At 39.7% G+C, this 12,087-nt stretch overlaps 1 protein-coding gene across 17 annotated transcripts in view; it reads right to left on the bottom strand.

The window, feature by feature from the left end:
- The window catches only part of KALRN (kalirin RhoGEF kinase), a 546,232-nt gene that overhangs the window by 211,008 nt on the left and 323,137 nt on the right, over nucleotides 1-12,087 (bottom strand). For all 17 annotated transcript variants that reach the window (XR_013930070.1, XR_013930071.1, XR_013930072.1 and 14 more), the window contains exon 11: nucleotides 7,867-8,058. Coding sequence is in view for 10 of the 17 variants with exons in the window: in XM_080399718.1 (XP_080255844.1) it covers nucleotides 7,867-8,058 (192 nt within the window). In the remaining 7 variants the exon portion in view is untranslated. The remainder of the gene's footprint in view (nucleotides 1-7,866; nucleotides 8,059-12,087) is intronic.

Here is a 12,087-nt window from a genome sequence, read left to right as displayed (position 1 = left end):
TGAGAGTTGACATATCCTATTTAAAGGTCCTCATAAAACACCCTTCTAGTTGCAGCATAAACCACTGTTATTTGGAGAGCAAGGCATACAGGCTGGAGACCTGTCTCCATAACATGCAAAACACATGCCAACGCCCTCAAAAGCCAACGGTGACATTTGAGTGAAGCCAAGCAGTCAGTCAAAATGCTGATGAATGACCTGAAAAATGCAGACAGCAAAAAGTATGAACTTAACTGCAGTCTATAGGAATCCTTTGGCTAGCCCATGGCAGAATGATGGAAAGAACTCTTCCATGCCCCTGCCCTTGCTCTGCCACAAGTTTGACTTCCTGACATTTGGTGTATGTGGCTGCATTTACAAGCATTTAATTCTTTTTACCTTGGTTCTGTCTCACAGGTTTTTGCCATCACAGATGGTAGTTTTATTCACTAGCAGTCTGGCTGTGCTTCAAACTCCCCTGCTCAAGAGCGGGATGTGCTGCCAGGATACCACGGCTCTCTTCATTCCCAGCTTCTTAATCTTTCATGAAAAAGCCTTGCTTCTAGACAACAAATGGACAGGAAAGAGGGGTACCCCGCACCATCCCAGCTGTCCTAGCTCCTCATTCTCAGACCTTTGGTAGCTTTATAGACACGATTTAACTCTGCAAAGAAACCACCAGCATGAATGACTGGTGAATGTTTGCATTTCGGTCAAAACCACAGTCTATGCTCTGGAGTTGGAGAGGGATTTGCTTTTGATTCTGTGCTTCATGGTAATTGATTGCTGATAACCAAAAGTGAACTTTTTACATAGCTCACACAAAAATAACACTTGTTATACCAGCAGAGCCCTCTCTACAGACCCAATCATCAGAATGATAACAGTAGCTGGCAACGTATCTGTCTCCTCCAAGGAATCTGCCATCCAGGTAAAGAACTGCATGCGTTATCTGCATTTGCAGCTCTGGCAGTTCACTTCTCCCACAGCCTCTGCTCTCTGTCTGCAAATCCACCTCTGATGGGTTTATCAGAATATTTAGAAAACAAATACTGGTTGTTGTTGTTTTTTTTTTTAAATCAGTGTTTACTTAATCCCTTATAAATGCAATTTTTCCCACCCCCTTGTCTTGTTATTTCTTTGCTTATAATATTCCTTCTCGTCAAACTACACTGATTCAGCTTCTAGCAAAAACAATTCGTATTTGTTAAGAGGCATAAATTTAAGCTTTTATGTTTCACATCCCTGCAGTGAGAGGGGGGACAGATTTTTTCAAAAGTCTGATTTTGTATGCTGCTTTCTATCTATTTCAGCTGTTAATTTTATCCATTGAAGGAACAAATTTTCTAGATTTTGAACAAGGCACGTAGTGCTTCATTCTAACCCTGAAAAGTAGTGAGATTTGAAATGGCCAGTCAGTGAATATTTTATGTGCAGAGAGACAGTTTGGGTCATTTTGGTGTTTTATGCTTTTTGGTTTTTTTAAATCTGGCTGTAATACGAGAAAAGGAACAAAAGCACTGTCCAGGACAGGAGTAGTGTCAAAGTGCGTAAGACAAATACTTTGTGGGAGACATGTTCAGAGAACAAGACCTTTTCAGGACTTCCAGAAGTTGCCAGCAAGTGGAATTGCTAAACTGATTATCCCCTTCATCACAAGTCTCTATTATCTGAGGGGTGATTCCTCTGAAATGTCATTATTAACAGTTAAAATCAAACAGCAAATTAAGTTCAGTAACATTAACTTTGAATCCTGGGTCAATTTACAATGAATGACAGGATTATGCAATATATCCCAGAACCACTATCATGTTTGCTCCATTATTAACTCTGATACATTCTGTCAACTCTTCTGATGAGAGTCAACTGCAGCCAACCTTAGCCCCTTGAGCTTCCTGCTTCCCAGCAACTCTGCCACAACGTGAGGGCCAAGACCTGTCAAAATTAGTGACTTGCACTGAAACAATCTCCTAATCATGATATTCAACCGAAGCAGAGAGAATCTAATTTCACAGGTCTTAGTTATCAAATAAAATTATATTAGTAGTGCCTGCAATAGAACACTGTTACTGTTCCTAACTGGCAAGGTAAACCCACTCCCATTACTCACTTGAGTACCCAATGATATCTGTGGGGTGACCAGTGTGACCTGTTGACCACAAATAGTTAAGGTCTACATAGGAAGTTGCCTGACACTTAATGGTCCAGGACTTTGCTCTCGGTTTCTCATGGCCTTATCAGACAAACTGTTCAGAGTGAAACTTTCCATACCAGGTATCTGCTTAAGGTTGAACTTGATGAATTTTGAGGTGAAAGGTCCAGAATGAGAGGAAAGGGAAAAGGAGTTACTTTGCCTGTGTTTTAAAAGGAGTCTTATTTCTGCTCACATGAGATGCTCCAGACCCTCAATACTTTTAAGCAGGGGTTTGAAATTTTGCAAGATTTAGCCCTGATGTCAAGAATATACATTATGCCAACCCTGTGAAAATTTGCCCAGATTTGGTCACTCAGAAGACCTGCCAAGTACCAGTTTGCACATATTCAGAAAGAACCTGTTAAGAGATTGGCAGCTTATTTCTCTCAGCGTTAAATATTTCCTAAGCATACTAATCCCGCTATTCTGTGGGCCAAGTAGACCTAGCAGGCTCCACATGGAACTGCAAGCACTGAGCACCTCGTCCTATGCTCTTCTGACCTACCAACAGCCAGCAAAGCACAGGGCACATGACGTGAAACCACACTACTGCTTCTCCTGCTTTTTTCCTACTCTCTTACTGGAGTCAACACAACCCAAAATGGTGATCTGAAAACCAACGAAAAATGAGAAAAATAGGGGTGGTATGAAAACATGCTTTTCATGCACCAAAGAACTATGAAGCAACTGCAGAACTGCTTTGTAGACCCATATATTGCAAATGGATCTAAATTCAGTGAAGTTCCTTGTTCTTAAATTAGCAACTGCATTATCAGCTAATACAACAAGTAATGCAACAAACCTTTATGTCAGTTACATGGAGAATACACTGAGGTACATAGGCTTGCTCTTAAACACCTAAATTAATCCTAAAAGCTTAAAATCCTGCCGATGAAGTCAAGAATTTATTTGCATGTAGAGAGCTATCTATGTGCAGCCTCACCTCAACACCTACTTGACAAAAGTAATTCCCAGGCTTTTCTACCTTGTAGTTTAAGCTCCCAGCAATGAAGCTGTATCAGAAACTGCTGGTACCAGTATTTCCTGCCACTTTAAGCCAGGCAAAGCAAAACTATAATTGCTAAATAGAGAAGAAAATTGGTATGGAAAGTAAAGACATTTACAAGATGCTAAGTCATCATTTAATTATGCAAGAGGATTTAAAAAGTTTTTAATGATATGGAAATAGTGACTGTACTCTTGTATCTACACACAATTGAATTGTAAAGCACACTTCAGAACCATAAGTTTAAAACTGTGAGACCAATGTAAAATACTAAGATTCAGACAATGAATTACAAGATGCTTTTATTATTTGCCTTGAGGTTTTTGAGTCTTCCGGGTGTGATTTTATCACATCTGCAACCTCTTCTCCAGGAGGCTAAAAAGCTATTCTATTTTAAACAAAATGAAATGATAGCCAAGAATCCTGTATCATCATTTGATCCTAGCAGCTGAGACCTCACAGAAAAACATCAACTGTCATAGGATTTGTGATAAAACTGCAAGATTTGACAATCCTGCCAATAATTAATTCAGATCTGAAGTAAAAACCTGAATTCAATCACACTTAATCCTGAGAGAAATTATTCAGGTACAATTCTGTTGAAAGCACTGATAATAATTTATAATTTTACCCTGCTATACAGATAATTGAATTTGATTCCCAGGGTAATGCCTTGGCCTAAAAGGGTATGAAAATATTGACTATAAACTAAGAGAGCATAATGAATACTGCAGGACAGTGAGACATGCATCTCTTTTAGGCATGGCAATAGGACAACTACATTACTCATGAGTTATGACACTAACAATCACTTAGGGGACTGCTCTAAATTTATGCCTCTAAAATGTTTTTACCATACCAGAAAGTCATAATTTCAGCCTATTGCATGTATTGCTAAATAAGGCCAGTTAAAAAAAAAAAAAATGTTGTTATGCTTAATTGACAGTCTTTTTCATATTCCTTCAACTGTATAAGTCAGAGTTTAGCAGAAGGAATCCTCTTATAATGCTTTCACATGAAATGAGCAGTGATTCAAGTCTGCTGTAGTATAGAAAAGCCACTCTTAACTTTCATTGTTCATGAGATATCTGGATTTAAATGACTTGCTAATTCAACACTATATATTGTCTTGAAGAAATCCCAGCAAGGCAGATTACAAAAGGAAACATTTCTATGACAAGGTCACTTTTAAAAATGGGAGCTGTTACAAGTTTCCCATGCGCTGGGAATCTGAGCAGTCACAGATGGAGATGAAGAGGGAGGCAGAGTACAGGTCAAACAGGGAGAAGTTCACAATCAATGTACTCATCCATGTTTAGGAATTACCACACCTGAAATGCAATTCGTCTGTGCTAGGAAGACTGTCAGAAGCGATACGTTTGTTGCAGAGAGATATTTAGAATATTTCCGTAATACCCATGTCAGTAAGACTGATTCTTTCTACTTAATTCTCCATTTTACCAGTTCTGTCTCAGTAGATTAATATATCAAGAAATAATGAGAATTTGGGAAACTTAGATGAAAAATATACCTGGGCCATAGTTTCCTGCATTATTGCCAAGATAACATGAAGGGAAGTGTTACTTGTTTCCAAGGACATAAGAGAAACAGTTGCTAATAGTTTAAAAAATGGTTTTAAGAACTACAAAGGATGAAATCAATAATGATGGTTATGATTAAGTAAGTAATAACACCTTCTAGAATAATGCAAAATATGTCAGGTGTTAAACTTGTTAACAACATGCCAGCCAAACTGCTTTCTCCTTGCCCAAAGGCACTCCTAGCTGATGGGTCGGGATGGGCATAGCCCAGTCCAGCATCAGGTACAGCATGGCATGTAGGAAGGGCAAGGTAAATCAAGGAGGCGTATGTCAGCACTGTAACTGGAAAGTCTTCTGGTAAAACAGCAGCAATGGATCTCCGATCTGCCTGTATTTCACTGCTGAACCAAAGGGGTTTTTACCTTGACATCTGCTATAATTTAAATCTGACTGTGAACTCTTTGAACTTAGCTAAAACGCTACTGGCTCAAAGGGAATTTTGCTTGACAAATCCTAAGTTCAAAGTTGGAACCTAATGTTATCTTTGTTGTTTGGAACTGAAATCCCAGCAAATGCAGTGAATTTATTTTTAAGCAGTTTCATTGAATGAGCATGGATGGTGCAGATCTGACCTGGATAAGTGGGCAAGTGGCTAGAGCAAGAACCTGCATTTGGTCCAGCCCAGCTCTGTAGGCTGGGAGGTCACACTGAGGCTGAGCTCATTTCCTAGGCAGAGCCCAGAGAGGAACCAACTGAGATCAGCTGATAAGAAACACAGAAAGGACATAATACTATCATAGGCATGATGGCAAAGGGAGGACATTTGTATTTCTTCAATTTTGAGGAATCCAGCTATCTCTTTTATATTCACGTTGAAGAATGACAATTACATTGCTTAACTCCCCATTTTACAATATATGTGAAGGGCTAAGCAAGGCCAAGCAATTAGTCATTTCTACTTGAGCCAATTTATTTATAGCATAAAAAGGCAAATACAGATCTGATGCTCTCTTGTAATACTTTGCCCTTTGCACCAGTTCCCCCCTGGCAGTCTTTGGTTACTTCACTGTGTCTGTGGGGATCTCCTCAGCTGGCAGACAAATACTAAACCAGCAATAATTTCCTCACTTATTATTATTGGCAGAAAATGAGGTATTTGGGCTGTGTGACTCCCACCAGTGCAGAAACGTGTCACTGAAGGAGGCAGGTGCTGACACACAATGAAATTCAGTGAACCTGCAGAAAATCAGAGCATTTGTCCCCCACAGGAGTGAATTAACACAGAAGTGAGTGAAAGCTTCCTTTCTCCTGCAGAGCTACTGTGCATCCTCTGACACTGGGCACCTGCTGGAGACTGCTATAACTTCAGCGGCCTCTTTGCACCCAACCCAATGGCTGTCATTTATTCTGATGAAGGTGGATTCCTGGGTTCACCTGACTTTGCTGATATCCCAGTTTAACGCTACAGCTGCCTCAATTCCCCTCTAGAGACAGAGAGAGGCACCCGGAGTCTGTCCATTCTAGGTCTCCCTAAAACTGACAGCAAGTACTGAGCTTTCAAAAAAGGCATCACAACACCAACCTGTCTCATGGGTCAACCTCAATGAGGCAGAGATTTAGGGTGTACTGTCAATATCTAGTAAACAGCTGTCACAAAAGACTGGTTTTTGTAATAGTTAAAAAAATGTGCGTTTTTATATTTCTCCATTTCTAGATACCAAAACAGGGCTCATTAAAACCAGGTGAGTGGAGCAGGCAAATTCCCTTCTTGTTAAAGAAGGGTAGAAGTGAGTATAGTGCACTGCAATCCAAAACATTTAATACAGGGAAGCTTTAGTTCTCAAACCCAAATTAAGCTACACAGTACCAGTAATCATTAGAAGAAATTAGACGATAGAAAACATATTTTGCTGATAACTTCCTCGAGTCATCCCTATCTTTGTGTTACTAGTCACCACCTGCATAGGTGAAGCGAGGTTAATCACAGTAGGAAACTGTTATGAAATAATTTTGCCTGAGGAAATAACCAATTAAGTTTCCCCTGTGGCAAACCAGCATTTCTGCAAGCATTTGAGCTACACTGGAAACAATAGTACTACTCACAAGCTTAAAGTAAACACATTTTAGTGTATTGCTGAAGCAGAATGTAAAAGAAAAATATTAATGTATCAGCAGCTATAATGGCCACACTGTAACTCCATCTTCTATATAGATGTGTGTGTGTGTGTGTATATATATACATACATATATATGAACGTGTGCACACAACTTCTGTTTAAGGAGGCTCCCCAACATGCTGAAGCCTGCTATACACAACTTGTTCGTAACATGTAAAACCATGAACACAGGCAAAGCTTTCAGCTTCTAAGAGCATCTTTCTGATCAAGTGTGCCTTTGCAAACAGATGCTGCAGAGCATGAAAACAACCATTCTGACTAATTCCATGTCTCTCAGCAGAAACCCTATCTTTAAAAGTCGCTCATGAGTGAATGGCCTTTGGTCTGCAGAAAAATGTGAAGTATGCTTTAATTATGTCCCCAGTGGCCTCCCATTTGATGTCCTGTCCACTGTATCTCTGTATCTCTGGCAAGGCAGCCTTATCTCTGGATATTTTTCAATTACACTAAACAGCATTTCTTCAGGTCCTCACTGATTCATGGTATCAGTATGTGGCTTTTTGCTCTTTAACAGTAATTTTGAAAAGTGAAGTCTGCCCTCATTAAACAATGTAACAATGCAAAAAAAAATCCAGTAACACTTAATAATAATGGATACATTAATTAGCATTACATTCAACTGGAAACCCTCTGAGGATGCATATCACACTGCTAGCATGTTTATACCTAATGCGTTAATATCAACTCGTGTTCTTACAAGAGAATTCTTGTTTTTAACAAGACATTCTAGTTGTGAATTTAGCACTGCTTAATATGTTAAGATATGTTGTTCCTGTATTTTAGTGTACTATATCATTCATATATTTCATTCACATTTTACTTTCTCTTTACAACGGTTCATCATATGCATCAAACGAACTGGTATCAGCCCTGCATGGTGAAGACACCTTTTCTCTGTCGTCTGAGTTTTCAGTCAGCCTCTTGCAGCAGTCTGCAATACACAGAAAAATTCCTTCATGCACATCTTACCTCTTTGGTGTGGGTATGGAAGGAGACTGACATGTCCAAGAGAAGCTTCCTCTGTTCCACCCTCCGGACAAAGTCCTGAATCCGTACTTCCAGATGCCGGGCTGCTTTATAGATCTCTTCAGGGTCACATTCCCCAGTCTGAGCCAACTGTTCTGCAGCCTCCAAAAGCTTGTCTGCATTGGTGTACGTATTCTACCAGCAATCAAAGCAAGAAATGGAGTATGAGTAATACAACTGTGGCAAGTAAACCCCTGAAATAGGATGTTTATACTTTCAAAAGTATGAGAAAAAGTGATTACCAGAATTTTAAAACAAAAGTAATAATTCCTACTAGCACTGCCCTCTGTGAAAGGAGAATGTATAAAGCCACTTAAGACTAATACCTGAGTACACATGAAATAATTTCTTATTTGGAACACACTACCCCAGCCCAAACCTGCCAGGCACAGCAGCAGGACTGTGAACTTGTTTATTTCCAAGTTGCCTGGAATTTCTCAAAGATAATGTAATGAAGCAAGTGGGACTAACCACCTCAGAAGCCTATGGTGCCTCATGTGACAGTCGGCTACTGGCTCGTTGCAAAGGCTTCCCAATGGCTTTCACGTTATAGCATGTAATTACGTTAGCCAGAGACATCTCAGCCTCAAAAACCATTTTCCTTTCACTGGCATTTGTGAGATAACTTGAGAAGACTGTCTTCAAGTTCCTTCTATGTTTTTTCTTCTCATCTACTATTCTGCATCGTATTTCTAAATGGAGTAATTCTATCTGATTAGCTTGCAGCTCAGTATGTAATGCTCAGATTGTTTTGGAGGGGTATAATTTCCAGTTTGTCCAAGGCACGTACCTGCCCTCCAGTACATAAGAATTTGAACACTTCACCATCCTGAATAGATTTACCCCATAGCCACAGCCCTTGCGATATGAGAAGTATTACCTCTAGTTTAAAGAGAGGGAACTGAAGAATGCAGAAGTGAAGCCACGTACCCAATACATGCCAGACTGTGGAGGAACAAAGGTGAATTACCTCAACTTTCAAACTACCTGTTTATCCTTTCTTGCCCTCTTCCACATTGCTGGAAAACAGCACTGAACTAATACATGAGAAAGTCCTATAAATAACAGCAGAAATGGAAAGGGAGTGCAGCCATCTTCTCCATAGCCATGGAGCAATGGTTCTGTCAGCTGTGTTTAGCTAACTGAACATAGCCAGCCCTTGCTGTCATAGAAAAGCTTTCTTCACTGAAGCTGACGCCAACAGCTCTGTGGTGTTTAACACTTAACAAAAATAAGAACAGACAAAGATATCAGCTTAAGGGTGTTTCCAATACCGGGTGAGATCTTTAGAAATGTTTGGTTTTGGCCTGACTTCTCCCACTGGGAATTTTAACCTCTGCATCAACAGAACCAGAATTGTAGCACTATCCTTTTCAAAATCCTGCTGAGAATCCTTCTCAGTTTAAAAATACATTAACTCGATGCATACACATCTTTGAACACTGTGGACACACATGTACTTCTGAGCATTAAAGAAACACTGTCAAACATAAAAGACATGAATCAAGTTATGTTGTTCTTAGATAATACCCTGCTGCAGTCAATAGCTGTTGCTTGAGAAAATATTCAATTTTCTCACTGGCCTCCAAGTGTTTAATGGGGGAAAATATTCCCAGTTATAAAAAGCAGAAAGAAACCAGCTCATTCACTGTTCATTTTCCCAGTTTCTGAGGGTTGACTATAAATACACAGTATTTGCATTTCTCCTTTTGGACTGTGAAGAACATATTCTAGACAGTTTTGTTACCAACAGTAAATTTTTATTCCCTCACTTTCAGGCCGCTGCTATAATGGTTAGGTTGTTAACAGCGGCAAATGTTATGTTTTAATAATCATTTTTTGGAAACCTCTTTAGCTGAGAATTTGTAAAAAATGTTCCATTTAATATGATCTGAATTAGGGTCCAATTTCACTTAACAGCATCCTTTCTGAATGATCCTCTTCCAATAGTATTTGGAGCAAATGCCAAAGCTAGCACTATTCTTCAAAGTCTACTCCACTCTAGGGTTTTTCACACATTACCACTACAACAGCTCAAACACCAGTGCAGCTCCCTGCGGAGACAGCTGTTCTCTGCTTTTATTTATAACATTTAGTATATTTTCAAATGCATTTGCTCTCTGCTTATGGCACAGATTTGGGACACAAACACCTTGAAATACAGTATGAATACAGCTTTACTGCCTTTGTCCCTAACACGCTTATGTTCATCTCTGCTGAAAACCATTACAAGTTTACTGAGTCCAACACGTGCTGTACCTAATTCCACCTAGACGAGGCGAGCTTACCAATACAACGATCAGATACAAATATACTGCATGGTGAAAAGGGTGTAAGCTGAGCCCTAGACCGGGTAAAAAATTCATGTGGGCTGGCCTCAACAGAGGTTCTGGCCACACTGCACAGACAGTAAAGGATGCAGTGGTCCTGCAGCAGTCCCTTTTGTATTGCACAAGGTTCTCAAAGGCAAAGGGGAATGTGGAAGGAGGCACATACAGTGTTTCCCCTGGGCTGTGCCAGAAACCATCAGCATACTGTTATACTTTCCTGAACCATTCCCACCTAATCTTGGACATGTTTGCATAAATGTGTCATGCACAAGAAGCCTGAACACAGCACATTTTAAGTATGGTGAAGTTCAGCTCCTTTTCTATGTTTGTCCGCTGAGCTCGCAGCTAAGGGTCTGTGTTTTAAAAACAGGTGCTGTTTATGATTGGAAAAACACTAATGGCTTTATCCCTGCCATTACAGAAGGAATGCCTGGTGCTGAGAGACTTCCAGCTCACTGTTGCAGATTTAAGAGATTTAGATACATTTCATGTAAGTAATCACATTTGAGAGTTAACCACACTTGCCTTGAACTCCAGAGTTTGACGTATTCATGAAAGAATTGTCATCTACTGTCTCATGAGATATAAACACAGCACAGGCCAAATAAGCTAGAGGTTAGTTATTTGGTGAGGGCCTGTTCTGCTTTTGTTCTGTTCATTTGATTAAAGTGCATATAAATCATATCAGAAGTTGTTACATATATCAAATATTTTGAGGCACATCTATTTCTCTACAAGTGCTGAACTAAAGATATGTTGAACCTGAGAGCTTCATCCTGGTTGGTACTGTAATGCTGCACTGCTTGCATGCGTCACACATTTTCATCCTGAGCTCACTCTCTTCTTAGTAAGCTCTTCAGATTACAGACCCTTATTTCATTTGTTTGAAGCACTTCGTACTTTTTTGGTGTGACATAACCCTGGATCAGGAATGGGTGGGAATACAAAAGAGAATAAAGTCTCACGATGAAGAGAAGCATATAGTGCCTCCTTGTCCTACTACCCCAGCCAGAAGAGGTTACCTCAGATTCCCAGTCCTTCTGAGATCTGGCAGGATCTACCAGAAGCACAGGGTCTAGGTACATCTCCAAACTGGTATCAGGATTCAAAACTTTGGAAGAAGGTAAGAGCTAATGTAACCACAGAAGGAAATTTTTTCTCCTACAAGGACAATCATAGCTGTCCCCTTTTCTGCAAACTGCAGGTGCATGGAAGTGGCATCCTGAGAAAAGTGACACCAAAAATGGCTAAACCCTCCAAAGGGAGATCCCATGAAGAATCTCTCCTCTGTATCTGTGGAAATTTGTTCCTGTCAAACTACAATAGCATGTATTCCACAGAAAAATAATCTGAGTTATACAATGATATGGTCTCTGAAATTTTAGGGTTGTATGGCATTCCTTCCTAACATTGCATTAACCCCTGGGAGAAACCTCATGCAAATCCTTGAAATTCTTAGTGATCTGCTAACTGGCATTACATACTTCTGCACCATTTCAAGCACAAAACCAACCACCATCTCAAATCCCTTAATGATCTTTCTATATTAATCTTTGCATAATCACCTATTTCAATCATGAAATTTGCAAACAGAAGAAAATGAAACTGTACCCTTCAGGTTTCAGACTGGAAATGGCTGTAATAGATGCTCTCAGAGTTCATTTTAGACAGAACCAGAAGGCTTTCATATATCTTCTGTTTCTTGCGAATAACAAAAAAGAAACACAATTATAGAAAATAAATAGACTAACAAAACCTATACAATAATCCCTACCACAGATCAGAAGGCAGGTGATTGTTGTCTTATCCCATGGAAATATACACCAACAGCATT

This window comes from Falco punctatus (genome assembly GCF_963210335.1).
Source record: "Falco punctatus genome assembly, chromosome: 8".
Lineage (NCBI taxonomy): Eukaryota > Metazoa > Chordata > Aves > Falconiformes > Falconidae > Falco > Falco punctatus.
The sequence above is the reverse complement of the archived record's forward strand: the minus strand, read 5'-3'. Positions and strand labels throughout refer to the sequence as shown.